This window comes from Schistocerca gregaria, chromosome 3, assembly GCF_023897955.1.
Source record: "Schistocerca gregaria isolate iqSchGreg1 chromosome 3, iqSchGreg1.2, whole genome shotgun sequence".
Classification (NCBI taxonomy): domain Eukaryota; kingdom Metazoa; phylum Arthropoda; class Insecta; order Orthoptera; family Acrididae; genus Schistocerca; species Schistocerca gregaria.
The window spans coordinates 551,587,989-551,612,027 of NC_064922.1; the positions used below are offsets into that span (position 1 = coordinate 551,587,989).

General features: G+C 40.1%; 1 protein-coding gene across 9 annotated transcripts in view; it reads right to left on the reverse strand.

Annotated features, from left to right (window-relative positions):
* LOC126355056 (protein lava lamp) overlaps window positions 1–24,011 on the reverse strand; it is a 176,747-nt gene extending 152,736 nt beyond the window's left edge. For 2 of the 9 annotated variants that reach the window (XM_050005221.1, XM_050005214.1), the window contains exons 1-4: window positions 23,818–23,908; window positions 23,598–23,716; window positions 23,325–23,507; window positions 5,877–6,097 (exon numbers count right to left, since the gene is read on the reverse strand). In XM_050005221.1, the coding sequence (XP_049861178.1) occupies window positions 5,877–6,097; window positions 23,325–23,501 (398 nt within the window). In that variant the 5' untranslated portion in view covers window positions 23,502–23,507; window positions 23,598–23,716; window positions 23,818–23,908. Of the gene's footprint in view, window positions 1–5,876; window positions 6,098–23,324; window positions 23,508–23,597 lie in introns of all 9 variants that reach the window. The other 7 variants (XM_050005215.1, XM_050005217.1, XM_050005213.1 and 4 more) reach the window with 7 other exon arrangements.
* Window positions 24,012–24,039: the final 28 nt, after the last annotated feature.

Below are 24,039 nucleotides of genomic sequence, written 5' to 3' on the forward strand. Positions count from 1 at the left end.
AAACAAATGCTCAGAGCAATCTTTGTTATGTTGTTGGAATAGCTTTGACAATCTGGACTCTGGTCTTCCGAATTCTATGACTTCTTTTGATATCTGCAACAAGTCCCATCTGAGAATAACATCTTGACTACATTTTGTTAAAATGAAAAAATTCAAGGGGCTATGTTCCATATATTGATAGTTATTCTTGAAATACATGTTTCTGTTGGCTGGACTTATTTCCCATTTGCGACCTTCAGCACAACTGCTTTCATACTGCAGAAAACATTCTTATTTACTTGGCAACAATAAGCACCCCATATTACAGGAAAAGGAAGCTTCTGAGTTGACTAGAAAATGGACAGTTTGGCTGTCAATGATGATGTCAAAGAGATTTCCTGACATCTTGGTGACTGTCATCTATTGAGCATATGAATCTGTGATGGCCTCACCTCCATATAGTTTTGCTGAAGTCAGTGGCTTGGAAAGTGACTGGTACTACCATGTGGCTACGGAGAATGACTATGGCACGTTGAGGAGTGATCTCATGTAGGATGTGGTTATGGAATTTGTTCCACAGGTCGACTGTAATCATCTGCAACTGACTGGCAAGAGGGGAAGTGTTGTGATAATTAATGCCTGGCAGTGCAGTAGTCTTCAAAAACTAGCCTTCTTTCTCTGCAGTAGTGAACATGCCCAGGGTATTCACAGTAGAAACACACCAGATTGTTGTCCCCTGTTCTCTAAGTGTGTTGTTCTACGTGTTCTACACTGTGCTGAGAAAAGTCATACGATAGTGATATGCACACATACATATGGTGGCAGAATCATGTTCACAAGACATAAAAGTGCAGTGCACTGGCTGAGCTGTCATGTATACTAAATTGATTCATATGAAAAGATTACAGACGTGATTATGGTCGCACAACAGAAATTAACAGATTTTGAAGGTGGGATGGTAGTTGGAGCTAGATACATGGGATATTTCATTTTGGAAATCACTAGATAATTCAATATTCCAAAATCTACAGTTTCACGAGTGTGCCAAGAATACCACATTTCAGGTATCATCGCTCACCATGGATAACACACTTAATGGCGAAAAGCAGTAGTGTTTGCGTAGAGTTGTCAGAGCTAACAGACAAGCAACACTGTATTAAATAACCACAGAAATCAATGTACTACATACGACGAATGTTTAGGCAGTGCACCAAAATTTGGTGTTAATGGGCTATGACAGCAGACGATTGACATGAGTGCCTCTGTTAACAACACAACATTGCCCGCAGCACCTCTCTTGGGCTCATGACCATATTAGCTGGAGCCTAGATGACTGGAATGCCATGGCCTGATCAGATGAGTCCAGATTTCAGTTGGTAAGAGCTGATGGTAGCGTTTGCGTGTGTCACAGTCCCCATGAAGCCATGGAGCCAAGTTGTCAGCAAGGCACTGTGCAAGCTGGTGATGGTTCTCTAATAGTGTGGGTTGTGTTTACATGAAATAGGCTGGGGCCTCTAGTTAAACTGAAGTGATCATTGGTTGAGCTGCACAACGAAAAGACTATTACACATGTAGCTACTAGCCAAAGGATTCCTCAGCCAAGAAAACATACATACATTCATGCACGCACACACAGCTGCCACCACAAGCAGTGCCAATCAGAATGTGACTGCCAAGTGAATAGCAATCTGGAGTGGGGTGGGGAAGGGGGAGGGATTGCAGGGTACGGGTGGCAGGGAGAGAAGAGCACTGCCTGGTAGAAGAGCTCTTCTCCCTTTCCTTTCCTTTCCTCTCCTCTTCCTATCTCCTACTTTTCCTCTCCTCTTCCTTTCCACTATCCTCTTTTTTCCACTCTCCTCCTCCTTTCCACTCTCCTCCTCCTTTCCACTCTCCTCCTCCTTTCCACTTTCCCCCTTCTTTTCCTCGCACACCGCACCTTCTGACACTGTGCCTGGCAGTCTCTAATCCCTGTATTTCCTGCCAAACAGCACTCTTCTCTTCCCACACCCTTATCCTGTCCCCCCCCCCTCCCCCTCCGCCTTTTCTGCACCCCTATTCACGTGACAGTCTCATTCCGGTCGCAGCTGCTGGTGGCGGCGGCGGCTGAGTGTGCATGAGGTGTGCTTGCTTGTGTGAATGTGTGTATGTTTTCTTTGCTGAGGAAGGCTTTGGCCGATACCTACATGTGTAACAGTCTTTTCATTGTGCCTGTCTACAACTCAATGTGTCATCTGTATAAGTAGCAATCTATCCTATTCCTAATATCATTGTTATTCCAAGCTTGAGTTTTTAAAGTTTGAGCTGACGAGAGACTGGAAATGGCTATAGTCGGCTACTTGGAGACCATTTGCTGCCATTCATGAGCTTCGTGTTCCCAAACCATCATGTCATGTCAACAGGCCTTTTGTGATTGATTTGAAGAACATTCTGAGCAATTTGTCATTTCATGGCTGCAGCCTATGTTGAAGTTGGCTGAGTCCATTCTTACTGGCACATTTGGTTGGTGGCAGAGATTGGTGTTAAAGACCGATACACTTTTTCTTCAAAATTCTTTATTACCTCCTGACATTTCAGGTCAACATTCAAGCCTGCTATCGACTGAGTACTCTGTCTGACATTTCTGGCTGCCATACACTGCTGTATCTCTACTCTTACTATTTGGTGTATGAAAGAGGCTAGTTCATTGTAGTCTCCCCCAACTATCACAGGGACCACATTTGGCAGTCAGTCCTATTTGTTTCATCCATCTCTTTTCGGTTCCAGTTCTTCAATTCACAGGCACAACCTCACGAATTCCTCTGTGGTCATGACCTCCTTCACCAGAAGAGCTTGGTTCATATCTTTTGTGACTACTTTCATCGAGCGTGAGATTTTGCCAGCTTCTGTTATGTATCATATGTTTCAAACATTCTTTATGTACTATTAAATAATTTCCCTATGATGTTGGGCCCTGTTCATCACTTGTTCTTCCACTGAGTAAATTTGCTCCTGATTCTCGCCAAACTTTTCTTCAGATTGGCCTGGAATTTGTCACAGCTACTCAGCTTCTCTTCGTTACTCTTACACCACTGCTGGGCTGTGACATCCATATAAAAGTACACAACTGTGAAACACATAATATCTGCCCAACTATTGTATTTGGTGACTCGGTTGAATAATTTCAGCCATTTAGTCTGATCTTGATCATAGTCTCCTGAAAAACACTGATGGATGCCCGATGTACAGCTGACTTACAGCTGTTTTTGAATCACCCCATCTCATGAATATGTGAGTCCTAGAAATGATGTACTAATTGTACTTTGATTTCCGTCCATGTGGTCAATAGCTTTTACAATGTGTAATTGGAGTCCTGGTGGTGCATGTGTTTTACTTGAAGTACCCAGTGTCTCCACGCAACAATCTCATGTCAAACTACAATCAAGTCCAAATCCAAATGCAATGTCGTCAATGAAGTTCAACAGTTAGCAATGAAAGCATGTTTATTACTGACATCAACATACAGCCACAGAACTGAACTCCTGGACAGAATGTGCAGCTATTTATATGAACAGTGAATATTCCAGAATGCTATTATTTATACATGGAATATTCCAGAATATAAAATCATTACAACCACACAATATTTCTACAAACTTCCAAAAATGATAAATTCTGAACAATAAATAATTGCTGGTGATTGGATTGGAGCTCACAACCCACAGGATGCCAGCCAGTGATGCTAACCATTATGCCACATTGTTAATGCCACAGCTCATGGCAATATTAAATTATGTACCTTGCCTTTTATTACCTGCCCTACACCTATACCAATATTTTATCTTCTTAGTATACCTAAAAATGGGGCATGACTGCTTGAGATCAGTCAGTCACGGTGTTGTAAGGCTGTTCCATTTTAATATCAGGTGGTTATAATTAAACATTCCCTATTTAACACATTACAACACGAAAACTAATTATTGTACGAGGGCAAACTTGGTAGCATTAATGTCAAGGCCATGGGGAAGACAAACAATGCAGAATCATCTCTGATATTAATAACCGGTTCAGTTGTATTTAGTCCTTTATTATTGGATCACTACTGGTTTTGTGACACTAAAAGCCGTAATTTCTGGTGAATATGTGACTAAAAAGTTAGAGAGGAAAAGCTTGGAATGTTTTTACCCAACATTCGTTGTCCATCAAAACAAAACACTGCTAAGAGATGTATGTTTTTATTCTATGAGACACCACTTTTGGTGGGATTTTGTTATTAATATCCAGGATGACTACTCATAACAGTGGTTGCCCCACCTACAAGGTTATCTGCAGCAATCCAGAATCAATTCAATAAACATTTTTGGAACAGTGATCAAAAAATTTTTAAAAATTTTTTCTTTTTAGAATCAATTCAATTGAAACACTTTTAATGTGCTGCTAAAGCACATCATTTAATTACATACTGGTACAATTGTTTCTACAAAAGGGGATCAATGTGGCACCCATCAGTGTCCAGAACAGACTGAAAGCACAGAATTGCATTTTGCACAGCAGAAGGAAGCATGTACATAGGTATGCTGGTTACATCTCTTGATACGCAACACTTGAGATCAGCACATGTGTGAGTTCCTCTGATAAACCCTATCTTTTAGGTAGCCCCACAACGAGAAATCACTGGGAGTGAGCTCAGGTGATCGTGCCGGCCACCCATTTGGAAATGATTGGCTGATAATTCAATCGTTTCCAAATGTGTCTCTCTCCTGTAGTGCAGGTATGACATGCTGGTGAGGCAAATCACTTTAATGCTGGCCAGTCACATTGCACGTCTTTGATCCTTGAATGCCAGCCTGTTAAAAAAAAGAATGGGTCCATGATAAACATAGCCACGAAGCCACACGATTCTTTCACCATACAGAGGAACTTCATGCACAGTGAATGGAAGTGTCGATCCCCACACTCGGCAATTCTGTGTGTTCACCTCATCCGTGAGAGAACAACAAGCTTCGTCTGTCCATAGGAAGGTCCAGGGCCAGCCCCCGTCAACTTAAATCCTTGCGAGGAAATGAAGACTGAAGTCAACACGTCACTGTGTGTCCTGTGGTGCAAGCAGCTGTATGATATGGATCTTGTAAGGATACCATTTGAGAATGGTTCGAAGCACCTTGTGTACAGTGGATGACGGGATGTTCAACTGTCATGATACAGCACACGCACTGTCTGACGATCGAGGATTGCACGCACCTCTTTCTGCCATAGAAACAGCTATTTCATCAACCACCTGTGGTGCAACCGATCGTCGGCCTCTTCCCAGAGCAATGCCCAGTTCTCCAGTTGATTCGAACTACTTCATCATGCTCTGCACAGCATGTGGAAAAAGTGGACCCTTCCGTAATTGTTTCAGCCGGCAATATTGTTGAAATGCACCTGCAGCATTACTGTTGTTTTGACAATAATAACTTCACCATTAATGCTATGCTCATTGTGTCCAAGCTCACACACAAGTGCACTGCGACTGGTCAGGTGCATGAGGCTATGAATCACAATGACTGATCAGAGCACCTGGTGTTGGAATGCGACAGTGGTGCTGTAACACAAGGAAATTATGCATCCTATACTCTGGACTTTAATGCTACCAAGTTTGGAGCTTGTACTGTGATTAGCTTCCGTGTTATAATGTGTTAAATAGAAAGTCTAATTATAACCACCCAGTACAATGAATTTGATTCTGGGTAAATGCCTCTCCCACACTAGTTAAACTGCCACTTTTCATTACAAAAATGTTCTATTTGAAAAATTTATAACTAAATATTATTAAAGCTAAGATGTAACTGTATTTTACATACAACTGTATTTCAATTCTTACCCTCACATATATCCCCCCCCCTCCCCCCCACTTTCCATTTCGCTGCACAAACATTTACCTGTTCTCTTCTAATTGTTTTCTTAAAAGAATCAGGTTGCCTCTCTGAACTTTTCTTTTTCCAGTTGATTTCAATTCCTCGTCTTTGGCATCTGCAGTTGCCACATCTTGCTGAACAGCATCCGGCACACTTTCAGAAACTGTAGCTTCAGTTTTTTCTGCTTTTGTACGTCCCCTTTTGGAAACTCGTGACTTAATGCCAGAGAGTTTGGTTGCATATTCCTGGAAATGAAAATTCGCAATGAATTATAAATAATTCATTACTGCACAAATTGGGTCATAGTTAAGGATGAAGACAAGAGATTTAACCGTGTTCTGAATAACACATTTTAATATTATTAATAATAAAATGTCAAGGTATATGCATTTGTTTGTTACAGGATGTCTCTCGGAAAGAAGGTATTTTAAATGTAATAGTGGAAGCCCTGAAGAGTGGGTAAAATGTTGTAAATGTCATCTCTCCACATGCAACTTGATGATTTCCAGCAGTGGGTTGGTCCACAACATACATTTGGCGCAAAGGCACTTTGCGAGTATGGTTACACTGTAACTGCTGCTCGATACTTAACAAGTCTTGCCAGAGCATCCATGACAACTGTTTGATAGCTCTGTGATATCCATGTAATTTCATGATTTTGCAACACTTATTGGCCCCTGTGATCACCACAGTCGTCAATATGTAATTTTTTCTTCTGGGGCTATATCATTATAATTTAGGACATCACGGTCATTTTACATCTTACCATGCTATCAAGACATGGATTGAGAATGTTGACAAGAAGGGTTCATCTCTAAGAAAGAACCTACCAAAAGGTCAAAGCACTGAGTGAATCACAGAAAACATTGAAGTGATTCAATAGAAAGAGCCCATGACAACTGGTTAATCCTAAGCCGACACCTGTCATTGAATACTAAGCAGTAATCTTTCAAAATTCAATATGTACAGGATTTGAAGCCATCAGACCAAATGGAGCAAAAGCGATTTTGAGAGAGACCCGCTATTTTGTGACAATCTTTTCATGTCCAATGAGGTTCATTCCACACTTGTGTTACACAAACAAGTAGAATATTAGATACTGGGCATCTGAAAACATTTATCAATTCCAAAAGACTTACGCAGCATAAAGGTTAAAGGAGAAAATAATACGATGAGCAACTACAATTTTTACTTGAACTTTATTTGTGGACCATTTCCTATTTTTAATGCTGTATGCCGTGCCAGTATGATCTCACACCACACACAAGAAAGTCACCACTAAAAATGCTCAAAATGTGTCTCATGCAGTCAGTGTCCAGCAACAAAGCAAATGCAATGCATCAAACACGAGGCAGAATCTGAGAGATTTTAGAGGTGGTTGTGTTGTGCGAGATAATACTGGTGCATCATACAGCTTGGAGAATAGAAATAAACTTTTGGAATCCAATCTATAAAAAAAAAAAAAAAGTTTGAGGAGAAATTGAAGCTGTTTGGTGAATTCTTTCCTCTACAAAATGAGAAATACTGCTGCACACCCACACCAGTCATACAGCACGTGGAAACATAGCAAGATAAATGTTACAGTTTGGTGCACCAATCAACGCAATATGTGATGAGATCTTACTTCTTGGAAATGGGTGTGTGGAGGGGGGGGGGGGGGGGGGGGCATGAGAGAATGCAACAATAATAATTTATGAAGAATAAGTGGATACGCTACAGACTTTTATAGAACACAACTTCAGAACTTTCCTCAATTTTCATAATCCTTGTTTTAGAAACCTGCAGCCATGGCCGATACTACCAGAGCATCAATGACTACCAATCAACTGCTTTGTGGTATCAATGTCATTTCATAATTCTGCAACATATATCGGCCACAATGACAACCTGTTTTGTCAGAGTATGATTTTTTCCTCATGGGGTGACGTATACTCAACTCACCAAACAACAACTGCTAGGTTGGAAACAAGGACTCCAAAAGCAATTGCTGTGATTTCCAAGGAAGTAATTCAAAGTGCCACACAAAATCTCAGCATTCATTTCCAGGAATAAATACACTCCTGGAAATGGAAAAAAGAACACATTGACACTGGTGTGTCAGACCCATCATACTTGCTCCGGACACTGCGAGAGGGCTGTACAAGCAATGATCACACGCACGACACAGCGGACACACCAGGAACCGCGGTGTTGGCCATCGAATGGCGCTAGCTGCGCAGCATTTGTGCACCGCCGCCGTCAGTGTCAGCCAGTTTGCCGTGCCATACGGAGCTCCATCGCAGTCTTTAACACTGGTAGCATGCCGCGACAGTGTGGACGTGAACCGTATGTGCAGTTGACGGACTTTGAGCGAGGGCGTATAGTGGGCATGCGGGAGGCTGGGTGGACGTACCGCCGAATTGCTCAACACGTGGGGCGTGAGGTCTCCACAGTACATCGATATTGTCGCCAGTGATCGGTGGAAGGTGCACGTGCCCGTCGACCTGGGGCCGGACCGCAGCAACGCACGGATGCACGCCAAGACTGTAGGATCCTACGCAGTGCCGTAGGGGACCGCACCGCCACTTCCCAGCAAATCAGGGACACTGTTGCTGCTGGGGTATCGGCGAGGACAATTCGCAAGCGTCTCCATGAAGCTGGGCTACGGTACCGCACATCGTTAGGCCGTCTTCCGCTCGCGCCCCAACATCGTGCAGCCCGCCTCCAGTGGTGTCGCGACAGGCGTGAATGGAGGGACGAATGGAGACGTGTCGTCTTCAGCGATGAGAGTCGCTTCTGCCTTGGTGCCAATGATGGTCGTATGCGTGTTTGGCGCCGTGCAGGTGAGCGCCACAATCAGGACTGCATACGACCGAGGCACACAGGGCCAACACCCGGCATCATGGTGTGGGGAGCGATCTCCTACACCGGCCGTACACCTCTGGTTATCGTCGAGGGGACACTGAATAGTGCACGGTACATCCAAACCGTCATCGAACCAATCGTTCTACCATTCCTAGACCGGCAAGGGAACTTGCGGTTCCAACAGGACAATGCACATCCGCATGTATCCCGTGCCACCCAACGTGCTCTAGAAGGTGTAAGTCAACTACCCTGGCCAGCAAGATCTCCGGATCTGTCCCCTATTGAGCATGTTTGGGACTAGATGAAGCGTCGTCTCACGTGGTCTGCACGTACAGCACGAACGCTGGTCCAACTGAGGCGCCAGGTGGAAATGGCATGGCAAGCCGTTCCACAAGACTACATCCAGCATCTCTACGATCGTCTCCATGGGAGAATAGCAGGCTGCATTGCTGCGAAAGGTGGATATACACTGTACTAGTACCGACATTGTGCATGCTCTGTTGCCTGTGTCTATGTGCCTGTGGTTCTGTCAGTGTGATCATGTGATGTATCTGACCCCAGGTATGTGTCAATAAAGTTTCCCCTTCCTGGGACAATGAATTCACGGTGTTCTTATTTCAATTTCCAGGAGTGTACATTTGAATGATCACCTTATTCATGTTACTTTTAGAAAGGTTTTTTTAACAACATGTAATGATGTTTACTTTATTGTTAGCTTTCAAGACTAAAACGTTCAAATTAATTTTCTTTACTTTCCTCTGAGTTATTTCAAATTTTTTGTTCTTTATTTTGGTCTTACAAAGAGAAGGAAGAAATAAAAGCTTTCGCAATTGTAAAACAGAGAACGTACATCCATTCACAAAAAAATAGCGGTTTACATTGTTTATAATTGTGATTTTATTAACTTTGTAGCATATGAGAAACATCTGGAAAATATAACCAGTTCAATATTAGATGAATATTCATGCAGTTTTGTTCTTGCAAAAGTAAAGGAATGGTTAACTCATTGCTGTACCTCTATCGCCTACAAAAGGCAACTCTTCAATAATTGGAAGTTTTTCATTTCTGTGTTGTTAGAAAATAAACTTGTATCTACAAATAAAAGAAAATAATAAGCAGGGGACTTGTCTAGCAATGTCATATAAACTGAACTTCATAGTTTTAACATGGTATGAGTATTAATGGACTGTCAATCTGCACACCAAAACATGACCCACAGCCCCTTCATGGCCAGAAGGTGGTACACCAAAGCATAGTAGTAGATTTTGCTAGCTGTTGTTTATTGCCCATCACATCCTGCTACTCTTTCTTCTCAATGATGCACAACTACCTTAATAAATAGCAGGGATACAGCATGTCTGGGGACAGCATGTTGAGTCGTGGGATTTTGAATACATGGTCCTTTGCCTGTCAGATCTGCTAATTCATCTTCCTGAATTGCCAAGGTACCCAGCTGAATAACACCTCCTTTCTCAGCCTCTGTAGGTGGAGAACAGAGTTCTGAATGTACTGGAAAAACCTGTCTTTTGAGTACATGTATTGTATATATTTAAGAGCAGTCACGTAGTAGCAGCAGTTAAGCAATTTCTTAATATGACTACATTCCGTCTACTCCACTGTTCTCAATATTGCACGGGATTGTGTATCGAAAACAGAAAAAACTTTTTTGGTAAATCAATGTTGAAGGCACACACTGCAAGAAACATAAGCAGCCAAGAGAGCAGCTGCTTAGACACATCCATGAATACAGCCTTATAACTGTGGTGCTCATTCAAAATGTAAAGTACTGACAGCGTCGGATTAAGCCAGTGCAGTGCCCGTAGCATATGTTAAGATGCCCTTAGTTTGCTTTAGACATAAACGTTTTTTGCTCGCATATCATGTCGTTCCTGGAAACCCAGAATCTACTCTGTAGGAATCATCATGGATTCCGGAAACAGCGATCGTGTGAGACCCAACTCGCTTTATTTGTTCATGAGACCCAGAAAATATTAGATACAGGCTCCCAGGTAGATGCTATGTTACTTGACTTCTGGAAGGCGTTCAATACAGTTCTGCACTGTTGCCTGATAAACAAAGTAAGAGCCTACGGAATATGAGACCAGCTGTGTGGCTGGATTGAAGAGTTTTTAGCAAACAGAGCACAGCATGTTGTTCTCAATGGATAGACGTCTGCAGATGTTAAAGTAACCTCTAGTGTGCCACAGGGGAGTGTTATGGGACTATTGCTTTTCACAATATATATAAATGACCTAGTAGATAGTGTCAGAAGTTCCATGCGGCTTCTCGCGGATGATGCTGTAGTATACAGAGAAGTTGCAGCATTAGAAAATTGTAGTGAAATGCAGGAAGATCTGCAGCGGATAGGCACTTGGTGTAGGGACTGGCAACTGACACTTAACATAGACAAATGTAACCTATTGCGAATACAAAGAAAGAAGTATCCTTTATTGTATGATTATATGATAGCAGAAAAAACACTGGTAGAAATTACTTCTGTAAAATACTTGGGAGTATGCGTGTGGAACGATTTGAGGTAGAATGATCATATAAAATTAATTGTTGGTAAGGTGGGTACCAGGTAGAGATTCATTGGGAGAGTCCTTAGAAAATGTAGTCCATTACAAAGGAGGTGGCTTCCAAAACACTCATTCGACCTATACTTGAGTATTGCACATCAGTGTGGGATCCACACCAGATCGGGTTCACGGAGGAGATAGAGAAGATCCAAAGGAGAGCAGCATGTTTCGTCACAGGGTTATTTGGTAAGCGTGATAGCGTTACGAAGATGTTTAGCAAACTCAAGTGGCAGACTCTGCAAGAGAGGCGCTCTGCATTGCGGTGTAGCTTGCTGTCCAGGTTTCGAGAGGGCGTCTTTCTGGATGAGGTATCGAATATATTGCTTCCCCCTACTTATACCTCCCGAGGAGATCACGAATGTAAAATTAGAGAGATTCGAGCACACACGGAGGCTTTCCGGCAGTCGTTCTTCCCGCTAACCATGTGCGACTGCAACAGAAAACGGAGGTAATGACAGTGGCACGTAAAGTGTCCTCTGCCACACACCGTTGGGTGGCTTGCGGAGTATAAATGTAGATGTAGATAATTTAGGATATATAAAATGAAACAGCACTTTACTTTCCTACCAAAAAGGAAAGTTACATTTTCTGGGATGGTTATCATCATACAAACATTTGAAAAACAAGTTCTATTTGCCAACATGAGAAAATATGAATTCTACGTTACGGCAAATCACTTTTTTCTATACAAACTCACTTCATTAAATTTGCGCAAAATAATAAAGTTAACACAATGATTTAAATGAGGCAATCAAGGAACATAATTTAAATTTAAGAAAATAATTATATTTGAAACCAAGTTAAATAAATAAAAATAAAAAGAAATAAAGGGCACAATTACTTTGATTGTGTTTTTAAAATAGCTATCATTCTCTAATGAAAGAACATATGACCTTAATCTCAGGAGCCTAGAGCCTCAGCCTCAGTTTAAAATACCTCTTGGCAGTAATCAGCTTCAACCACAGATTGTTGGTGGTATTTGTGCCCCCACCGAATTCCAATATGTCGTGCTTTGCATGGATATTGAAAGGCTGTATTTGTTTTGTGACAGTTGTTTCAATGGCATAATTCTTCAAGCTTTCCCGGTGAGGAGCAGTCATGTTGATTAATCAGGTTTCTGCCAGTAATTCATGTCTTTCCTGCACAATATTTCAACTGTGCAACTCACAGTTGAAATATCATGCAGGAATGACGTAAATAACTGGCACAAACACAATTAATCAGTATGTTTCAATGACGTTTGGTACAATAGCGGTCTTGAAACAGCAAAGAAACTGTACACATAACTGATGGGAAGTGGCAGCTCTTTGCCTCAGAACAGTAGCCAAATATAGGACTGGTCCAGTACATGCCTGTGGCAGGATAATGCTCATATGATGGATGGCACTGACGGTCTCAAGGTATATAGGACTCACAGATCCGTAAACTGTGCACCCATAATCTAACTCAGGGTCATACAACAGCTTCATGAAATTGGAGCAGACAGTGTCTGTCTGCTACTCAAGATCTGTACCTACACTACTTCAAAATTTTCAGTGTTTTGAGGCACCTTGGTTTCTGGTTCCTTAGGTGTAATAACCACAACAATATGAAATCAAATGTGAAACCCAGAAATCTCACTGTATCATTAAAGGTTAAAATGGTGTTTCCCATATGCAGATCATTTGAATTAAAAGGTCAACAAGAAAGGTTAAAATAAATACTTATTTGTAGAATGTAAAATCAATATAAGCAGCTCGCTCTTCCAAACTCTTAATTGTATCTTACAGTAATTAGTTACAAAAAACAGGGCTGGAAGAGGATCAAAAAGCTGCACAATAGTCTACAAATACGAGCACTTCAATGGTCACCTTACATTATCACAGACATTATATACTTTTTATGACAAAAGATTTACACTTACAATACTGCTCTAGGGGCACCATTTCCTGCTCAAATCAGTCAGTCTGAATACTACCAACTATGTATCTAGAAACACGGGATTAGAAAGCACAGTATCACAAAAGCAGGTGTTCCGAAAGTCCCACAGCTGAAGCAGTCTTGAGAGTATAATGTCTCCCAACAGTACATATGACTTTACTGCATCAAACACTTTGCCTATCAATTATTGCCTGCACAGAAAAAACATGTTCCCTCTGCAGCAGAGTCCATTTGTCAATGACAGATTGATATCTCAAAAACTCACACTGAAAGCTGCTACAGAATTTCCTACATATCAGATGACGGTTTACCCCTGATCTTTCCAACAAATTCAATAAACGCAATGTTTTGATAGCATGTGAGGTCTGTTTGATGTCTCCCTGGTTTGTGTGGGAGGACCAGAACTGCCTTCCTACATTAGCTTGGCAAGTGTCTTGTCTACCATATTTTATCCTCAAGTTCTACAAGAGTTTCCTTTGACATATTTCCAAGTTGCTTCAGCATTATTCTGTTGTGACTTGGGTTCAATATTATTAGCCTCAGAAAGTATAGAATCCAGCTCCCACATGGAGAGAGCCTTTTATAGTAATCAACCTAACTGAACCTGAAATAAAACACTCCCCTTTCCACGATCACAGGGTGCCAATGGGATGACAGATTAATCTATAGAAGAAACTGTACCATTGCCACCTGAGCCAGAGCAGAAAAAAAGAAAAATATCTCCCTGTCTCTAGAAAGAAATCATGGCAAGGAAAAGAAGCTGAAAAAAAAAGAAGACTACATGACTGCTAGTAGTAGTTTTGATATGAAACCATAAAAAAAGCTGACATCCTGGAGAAAAGAGATGCTATGTTCTGTCTATTTTACAACAGATCATACAGAGCAGTGAAGAAAGTAGAGTATCATTCATATGTACTATAAGAACCTAAATTTGGATAAAAATGGGAATTAACTTATATCAGCAATCTTAATAAGTTGAGTTCTAACAGAATGTCAGCTTTTGGTGTGAAGGTAAAGCAAAATGATGATGCTGTAGACAATGAACCACTGGGGAGTGTCAAAAAAATAACAAGTGCTACAATATTATGAAAATAATAGTCGCTACTTACCATATAGCAGAGATGCTAGGTTGCAGATAGGCACAACTAAAGAACTGTTACAAAATAAGCTTTTGGACAACAAGGACTTTGTCAAAAATAGATCCTCTCCCCCCCCCCCCCCCCCCCCCCCAACACACACGCAAACACAACTCACACACTCATGACCACAGTCTCTGGCAGCTGAAACTAGACTGAAACTTCCTGGCAGATTAAAACAGTTTCTTCCAGCGTAGGAAACCAGAGCTAAATTCCCTTGATGTAAGGCCCTATGATTGATCAGGTCGAGTGAATTTTTTTTGGCTGAAGATTGATTTTTGAAACTATGCACAAACCCCCAGGGAGATAGCGAGTAATGCTGATACTCAATAATATAAGTGGCATTCAAAAAGAAACGAGCGAGAGGTGCAATTACAGAAACCAGTACCTGTATGTTAGAAGTATTGACCCTGGCTATTGAGACATTTGTTCCACTGTGACACAAGGAGGTGAATGGCAGTCTCATAAAATTCCTGGAGCTGCGATGTTAACCAGTTTCGCACATACAGCTGGATGTCGTCGATCGAGGTGAACTGTTTGCCTCTATATTAATGTTTTTCTTTGACCAAGATGCCCCCCTTCTGATTCACTTCCTGCAGCAAGGGACAACAGTGAATGCTCAGCATTCCTCGGAAACCTTGACCACCCTTCGCCAAGCGATCAAATCAAAATGACCAGGCAATCTCACCTGTAGGGTCATTCTGCTCCACGAAAATGCAAAGCCACTTAAGGCCAACATAGTAGCGGCTCTTGTGCAGAAATTAAACTGGGAGGTTCTCGGCCATCCTCCGTACAGTCTGGACCTCTCCTCCAGTGATTACGCCGTTTTTCGTCCCCTTAAAAAGACTCTAAGGGGCAAATGACTCATCTTTGATGACGTCTAGCTGTATGTGCAGAACTGGTTAACATCACAGCCCCAAGAATTGTATGAACCAACCATTCACTGACTTGCGTCACAGAGGGACAAGTGTCTTAACAGCCAGGGTCAATACTTCTAACATACAGGTACTGGTTTCTATAAGTATGGCTCCGGCTCGTTTCTTTTTGAACACCACTTATATATGGAGCGATAGGTGTAACAGCATGGATGGCTTCAGTCTGCTCTATTGGAAGTATTCCCCATCCACATTTGATCTAATTCCTCCTTATTCTCTGCAATTTTCTTTGCCAAGTCCTCAGCACCAGATAGCACGCGTTTCCCAAATTTGCAGTCCCATCCAAGACACCTTTGCTGTGTTATGTACCAAAGAAGTCTCATGAAATATTTATTCCATTGCATTCTCTGAAAAATGCCAAGTTGGCAAACAGGAAACAGTGCTTAAATCAACTGGCTGCACCATCACTCACGAATGTGATAATATTACCTCTGGGGTTGTGGATATAATGTGCTCTACAATCTTTCTTATGAAAGCATGCACTGAATATTTATTATGGTCAAGTTCATCACTGACAACAGCACAAGAACATGCATCATTTTGTGAGTCCCAAACATATTCTGTAAACAAAGTGTTTTGAGGTTTTGACCAATGGGCATTATGAACTTCTGCAGTGGAACAGTATAATTTTCTGCAAAATCTACTTGCACCAAGATGATGATCCTTATTTGCAGAATACTTCTTGTTTTCAAAAAATTTTGAGTGTTGTCTTTTAATAAATGTATTTTGTAAGAACTGGGGTAGCATGTTTGAAAGAGCCTCAAGACTCTGATCAACAGTACCACGAATCTCTTTGAGTGATTCGCTGGTTCACTGTTTGCCATTAGGTCCATTTGATCAGCTTCTTCATTACGTTCTCATCCTAAGAATAGTTCTCTTTCAAAGATACATTTGCGCACTTTTCACATTTTGACATCACGAACTTCTTTCTCTTGACTGCAAACTATTATGCTAATGAAGTCAGAAAATGTGGTTTTCACTTGTGGAACAACCTCGATTATAACTTTCAAAAATAGCTTTATGTTCTCGTGGTAGTGGAAGAGACACACATTGTGCGGTATACCCTGTAAGGTGCACACTAGCTTTAGTCTCAATGCACAGAACTTGGACAATTTTATTGGCATCTCGGGGAATTCCTCTTGATATATAGCATGTGCCTCTTTCAAGGTCAGGATCATGTACCTCTTCTGGACTTTGGGTTTTCCACCTTCTTTATCTTTCATTATCACATAATTTTTTATTCCAAGAGTTTGTCACGAAATGTCATCTCGAACATAAAATGTAGCAATAGCTTCTTCTGTGCCTGGATTTAGGCATTGAATCTGATTTTTCACCTGTTGTTCATTTACCAAATCTCCATGAGCAGCAGCTAATTCGAAGACAACTTTCGTAGAGTTCTAGATAAACATAGTTTCCAAACATTTAATTGTTTTCCTTAATGTAGCTGGAGATTTATATGTACGATTGATGTAGATGACACAAGCATCACCACCACTGCCTTCACTGCTGCCTCTAACTTTATTTTTGAATTTCCCTTGATTACGTTTCTCTTTTTCTCTTTGCTTCTGAAGTTGAGCAGCAGTTAAAACTTTACCGTTTCAGCCTTTTCCTTTCCCTGTCCTTTCTCTGAATTTCATCACTTAGCCCTTTCCTGTTGAGCCGTTTACGGTATTTTCTCATTTTCTCAGCTGATGTGAGAGGCATGATTAACAACTGTAAAAATGAAATATCGTGTTCGAGAATTATTGTGGAAACTGTGTAATTGCTAGAAATAACCCAATATCTATTTTAAATAAAATGTTCTATTCAATATAGTGATCTTCTTAACAACAAAATACATAAAAATGTCTCTGTTATTTAGGTATAGTACACAGTAACCCTCAAAGATAATCAGCATTAGGTTGCAATACATAGCAAGTCAGTAACTTCTATTGAGGTTTTCTTATAATTTGGGATTGCATTGCTTCCCAGAGAAAAAAAATAGGTTATGAAAGAAGAAATACTGTTTATCAAAATAATTAACTCCATTCTACATGTAGTATGCAGCCATTTAGTCATTTCATTGTAATCTTTACTAAAGAAGCTTATTAACTCATCTTTCAGCAGTTACTCTTCAGACTCACTGAATGTGAGTTTCTTCTCTCTGAAAGTACATTCTTGGTTTGTGGGACTTCCCCACTTTCCCTCCAATTTTTACTAACAGTATAGCCAACATACAAAATTGCAGTATAACCAACATATAAATGTATTTGATCTACAACATCTTAAGGAACGTCAGTCAAATTCAGTTATAAAATTATTGTCATTCCATTACTCCATTTATAGCATTTTGTAACTGCATGTGTGTCATTCTATTACCTTTACAAAATATTGTTTATAATGAATATATTTTCCTCTGTTGTAAGGCTTTTATCTATCTTGTAAATCTGTATTTGCATGCCTATTTTCAGGATTCTATGAAATTGCATTGACCCCAAAAAATAAATTTCAGGCTTTTTAGGTAACGGAATGAAGGATATAACAATAAAAATTAATCAGCCTGGGGACTTCACTAATAGAATAAAATTAATATAAGCTACTGAAATGGGCTGGCTTAAGTTTTTCAGATATTTTCTGTTAATAAATTACTTTACACTAATTTTTAGAAGGTCTAGAAGCTGAAATTTTAGACAAGCTATAAAGCCATTTGTTCTTAACACAAAAAAAGTTTCAGCTAACAGAACTGATAATTAGATTTGTAATAAGAATATTTTTAATTTTTGAGGGTTGTGTCCATGTTCTCATGGAACAGTCTTCCACAAACAACAATTACACCCACGAGTCCATGCAATGCTTGTGACTGGGTCGCAATGACTCATTAGTTACTCCAACAATGGACTGATCAACCAGATTTCCTCCAAAACGTGCTGCTTACTGATGAGGCCTCATTTGATTGCAATGGTATTGTGTACAGCAGGAATAGCCATGTGTGGGATGAGGCAAACCCTCACACTGTAGTACAGCAACAACCATCAAGTACATTTAGCTGTGAATATCTGGACCGGCATTATGGGCGATAATCTCATTGGGCCATATCTTCTACCTGGCCATCTGAATGGCCTACTGCACTTAATGTTCATGGAAAGAATTCTACCCGAGTTGTTGGAGAACGTACCCTAGGATGTTCATGAGAGGACATGGATAAACATGACTGTGAACCGCCTCACTTCAGTGTGGATGGCTGCAACCATTTCAATGCTGTATTTCCTGGTTGCTGGATTGAAAGAGGAGGTCCTATTCCTGCAAGGTTACCTGACCTGAATTCCCTTCATCATTTCCTTTGGGGGTGTGTATGAGACCCCAGTGGATATGACAATGGAATTTGTTGGCAGAACTGTAACTGCCTGTGATATGACTCGAACACACCAGGGATATTTGTCAGGGTGCATCAGAATCTTGTTCGCCGATGTCAGGCTTGCACTGAGGTTGATGGCCTTCAGTTTCAGTACATTTTGAAAGATACAATACAAATGTTACGTTCATTGTGTCAGCGATGGATTTGCAGTTAACTGTAACTAATTTAAATAAAAAATACAAAGTAATGTGATTTTATTCCTACTATCTCCTTAAGCTGGGTTCCCAGACCCCAGGTTCCTCTATGTCCTGTTACATTTTTGCACGCTCTTATGGAAACACCCTGTATTTGCTATAGCATGAGAACTGATTTCTCTTACCTTGTCTTTGCAGTCCTTCCACGAGATGTATCTTGATGGCAGTAGAATTGTTCTACCGTCTATCATAAGTATCAGTTCCCTATACATCCTCAACAGTGTTTTGTGTAAAGAACATCAGCTTCCCTTCAGTGATTCCAATATGAACTCGCAAAGCATTTCCACATTACTTGTGGGTGATCAAATCTACCAGTAATAAATCTAGCACTACATCTTCGAATGTTTTTGATGCCTTTACAGATTAGCTTCATTCTTCTAGAACTTTCCCAATAAATCAAAGTCAATAGCTCACCTTCCCTGCAACTGATCTTAGATGCTTGTTCCATTTTATACCACTTAGCCTTGATCAAGGAGCACATCACTAATTCTGTATTCAAACACTGCAGGATTGTTTTAATGACTCATATGCATTGACTTACATTTTTCCACATTAGAGCAAGTTGCCAAACACTACATCAAACAATTCTTTCCTAGTCATTCTGTATTCTCCTACAACAACAAAGGAAGGTTTTGGCTGGAAGAATACATGAAAGGCATCCTCTCCCATACCTGCCTGATGTGTGATGCACAGAAACACGCAACAGAAAACACTTTATACTGGCTTCTGAGCTCTTGCTCTTTCTCTAGTAGAAGCACATACATTCATACACAACCACGGACACCCAAACGCATACGCCTGTGGCCACAGTGAGACTGACTGTTGGTTATAAATAGCATTTGCCAAGGCAGATGAATATGGGAAGTGGGTGGGGAAGGATTTACAGATGACTCAGTCGCTGCAAAACAAGGCAAAAGGAGTTCAGAAGGTAGAGGTATAGAAGATACTATTAGTAAAGGAGTTGGAGTTAGTAACAGATTTTGAGACAGTGCAGCAAGACTAAAAGAAAGGGTAAGAAGTGGCAATGTTGTGTAATCACATACAAAGGAATGAGTAACAGACAGAATATGCTAGCAGTATTAGAGTGCACACAGGAATTAAGAGTGGAAGTTACATGTTCCATATAGTCAAAGTTTCTGTAGTAGCTTCTAATGATTTTCCCAAAACTTACATCTGAGATGTCTTCTTGAGTGTTAAGCGACATACTATGGCTGCATAACACAATATTTCTTCAGAGTGCATCACTGACATTGTTAGTTACTGTCTGGCATACCAAGATGTGGAGGGAGATGTTTTATCTTAACACATGAGTGCTACCCTCTCCTTTAGCCTTTCATGTTGCAGCAAGCATGAAGCCCTTATTTATATTGATGAACTCTGTCTCTTGTGTTTAAAAGCAAGTGCAGTTGCTCCTTCAACGAATGTGAGGCAGAGTCTCAAGTATTATTAAGGTGATAGGTAGCCTGTGTCCCTGCTCATCAGGCTTTTACCCAGCTTTGTCTGAAATCTCCACTTGGCGAAGCCTCTATATTTGAGCAGGCTTTTCATCTCACAATAATTCATGCAATGATGGTGTTCCAAAACAGTTCTAAAAAGTAGTGTTGAAATTCCATGGAATGGACCTCACTATTCTGCAAGTTTAGATAATATATGACTTATGACATTAACACAGGTGCTGTAGACTCCTAGTTTCCATAAGCCTTAAACTGTGAAGTAGGCTGTTTGTCTTGTCATGGGTTATACCAAATATCTAATAACTTATTTCTTACACATTTTTCTGCAGACCACTCCTGTGCAGCATGGATTGGTCTGCTATATAATGTGCCTAAATGACTCAGCTGACTTCTGCTTAATAAGAACATGAATGAAATGTACATGTTGTTCATTTTTGGTATTTGTAATAAGCAGACAAAAAACATGACATCAGAAATTGACAGACACAGGAAATATTTACAACAGTTTACAATAACGCACATCTTTGAAATGTTTCCTAAGAATATCAACCAGCTGTCCCTTCAAACACCTTTCAATGTACATTTTAACTGATGCTGATAAGTAGTTTTTCAAGAAAACTTCAGTAACAGGCACATGGATGACAGAATTCAAACGTAAATTTATAACTTGAAAATAAGCCGTACTTGAATATACTCTGGACCATCCTGACACAAGATTTTTCAGAGAATACAGAAGTAACATTAATGGATAAAAGAAAACAATGCCTAAGGCAGAATATCTCTTCAAATTTATTGAAAATTTCGTTGCTTGTGGGAGCACAGTGGATCGATCACCGAGTTCCAAGTCTGAAAATCATGCACAGGTGCATAATTTCTCTGAAAACTAATCCTTACTCTTAGTGAGTGTATTGGATTCTTCCCCATGTCAATGTCACATTGGTTCAGCATTTAATATTGGTATCAGCTACTTTGATGTGATACTTACCACAGGAAGAAGTAAACGACACAATACCATGATGAAAGACTGATAATGTCATTAACATGACAAAGATTTGACTCTCAAGAAATGACGAACAGATGACATCATTAAAACATCAGACCATTCGCAATACAAAAACCAGCAAATCGAATCTCTTTTGAAATAAAGGGTGCTTTGGGCAGTGATGTACTTGTTATTAATGATTTGAATGATATTAAAAACTTGAAAATACCAGAGCACAGAGGGAACTAGGCCTTTTTTTTTTTTTTTTTTTTTTTTTTTTTTTTTTTTTTTTTTTTTTTTTTTTTTTTATCAGGCACACAAGTATACCTATGGAATGCACAATATCTATATAAATATATTTCCACAAAATATTTACTGGTTTTGACAGCTCGCCTCACCTCTTAACTAGGTCTTTTAACTAGGCCTCAAGTTATGCAACCACAATATCTCTTTCATCAAATATGTGTCACAGTAACCACACTGACCAAAGTGCAACAGTATCACAATCTTCAACACACTCGTCACTTCCTCTAAACCTATATAGAGGTTTAGACCACAACACAATCCAAGCCACCACAAACAATAATAAACATAACACCTGCAACTGAAATATACAAATACAGACATCGAAGATTTCATCTGCACAATATACAATGCCACACTTCATACAATATACTGTTGGCTCATGTTGTTCACTACACTCCTTTTTCCTTCATTTTTCAAGGACCTTTAACAAGCGCTACTGCTTTCACAATCTACTACTTATTCTAGTGCCACTGTGACAATTCCAGTTCCTGGATGGACTTCGTGATCAGTGCTACTTAGTAAAAATAATTTTAATTGTTGCTGATGTTAACTGGATCAAACACAAAGTACCTACGTCTACACCTTGAAGTGTATGATACAGCGTACTTTGTGTACCACTATTTCTTTCTACCCACTCCCACTCTCTTTCCTGTTCCAGTCGCAAACTGTTGCGAAAGGATAATTACCAGTAAACCTCCACATACTTGAATCCCTCTAAATTTATCTTCTTGGTGCTTTTGCGAGATACTCGTAGGCCGAGTCACACAAATATTTATCGACTATTCTACCCATGTATGCTTTTGCTTGTAGAATGCCTCTCTTCCTTTGTCTGCTACTGGAGTTGATTGATCATCCCTGTTGCACTTTCATGCTTATGACGAGGACCTGTAGTGAAACATGCTGCTCTTATTTGGATCTTCTCTACTTCCTCTATCAGCCCTTAACTGATGCCAATTCAACAGTGATGAGTAAAATTCAATTATTGATCACACAATGGTTCTGTAAGCTACCTCTTTAGTTGACAGACTATGTTTCCCTAAAATTCTTGCAATGAAAATCAGTTTGACATCGGTCTTCCCTGGGATTAGTTTTATATTGTCATTTTGCCTTAAATCACTCCATATACACAAACACCTAGCATTTTGTCAAAGTAATTACTTCCAGTGATTGTTCTGAATTGTGTAATCTTACAATAACATGCCATTCTGCCCACTTATATGCATTATGTGACATTTGTTTATGCTGACAATCAGTTGCCACTCCCTACACCACGTGTCAACCCTCCACAGGCCTTCATGTATTTTGTTAAAATTTTCCAAGTGTTGTGATTTCTCTGGATGCAATAGCATCATCCAGAAAAAGTCTCATGGATCTTCCAATGTTACCTACTATCTCATTTACATATATCGGGAAAATTAATAAACATATATCGCTACCTTGGGGTATGCCCAAACTAACATTTTTGTCTGAAGATTTAGTTTGATATTCCACAACCCCTTATTTTGTTCATTAGGCGGCAAAGAGAAACCAGAAATTCTGATTCCTCACTTGAGCGTGAAAGTGTTAGATGACATGTTATTTATCCAATACAGTGTGCTCTTTGTTAAGTGTAGAACTGCTCTGAATATCATCATACATGAAATTAATTATTGTAAATAAATTAAGTCAAATGCACATTAGTTGAGCTCCGATGATCCGCTGATCATAGATGTTTTCTATTCTACAAACCTCAACTTCCTTCTCTTTTGTGACAAGCTGTTGCTCGTTTTTCCTCAACATCTCCTTCAGTTGGGCGATTAGCGTCTGCTGCTGTTCGAACTGGTCTTGAAGTTCTTTTACTTCCATATTTTGTGCAGGCGCCTGCGTCTGGTCGCCTGGTGGATCAGAACTCTCGCTCCACCACATTGTCACCTAGATGACACACAAAACATAAGCCAAACAATAATAAATCGTTTCTCGGATTGTTACAGAAACATGACACGTCAAACAATGTCGCTTTACCTCACTGATTTTTCTGGGCTTTTAGGAAGTTTAAATAGAACACTTCGCTCCGAGAAGTGACACATACCCTTCTAAGCGTCGTTCGTTTCGGTTCGTATTATCGAATGTGATATCAAATACTGAAACACGATTAACATTACACTAAAATTTAAAATCAAGAAATTACTTATAAACACATGAGCCTACAATATATCCACACCAAAGTAGGCAATTTAACGACCATAACATCGCATGCTTATACTCGTGCAAACGAAGTAAATACATCACAATAAAAACATATGTTTCTTCACGCACTTGTCACTTACTTCGTTAACTCGATACGAAGATATGTTACTCTCTGTTAACAGAAGTTAGTGCTGCAATGATACCACGGTGTCCTTATTAAAGAATTTTCTACGCAGGGGCGGCCAATATAAGAAGTTCATCTGTGTTCCCAACGATT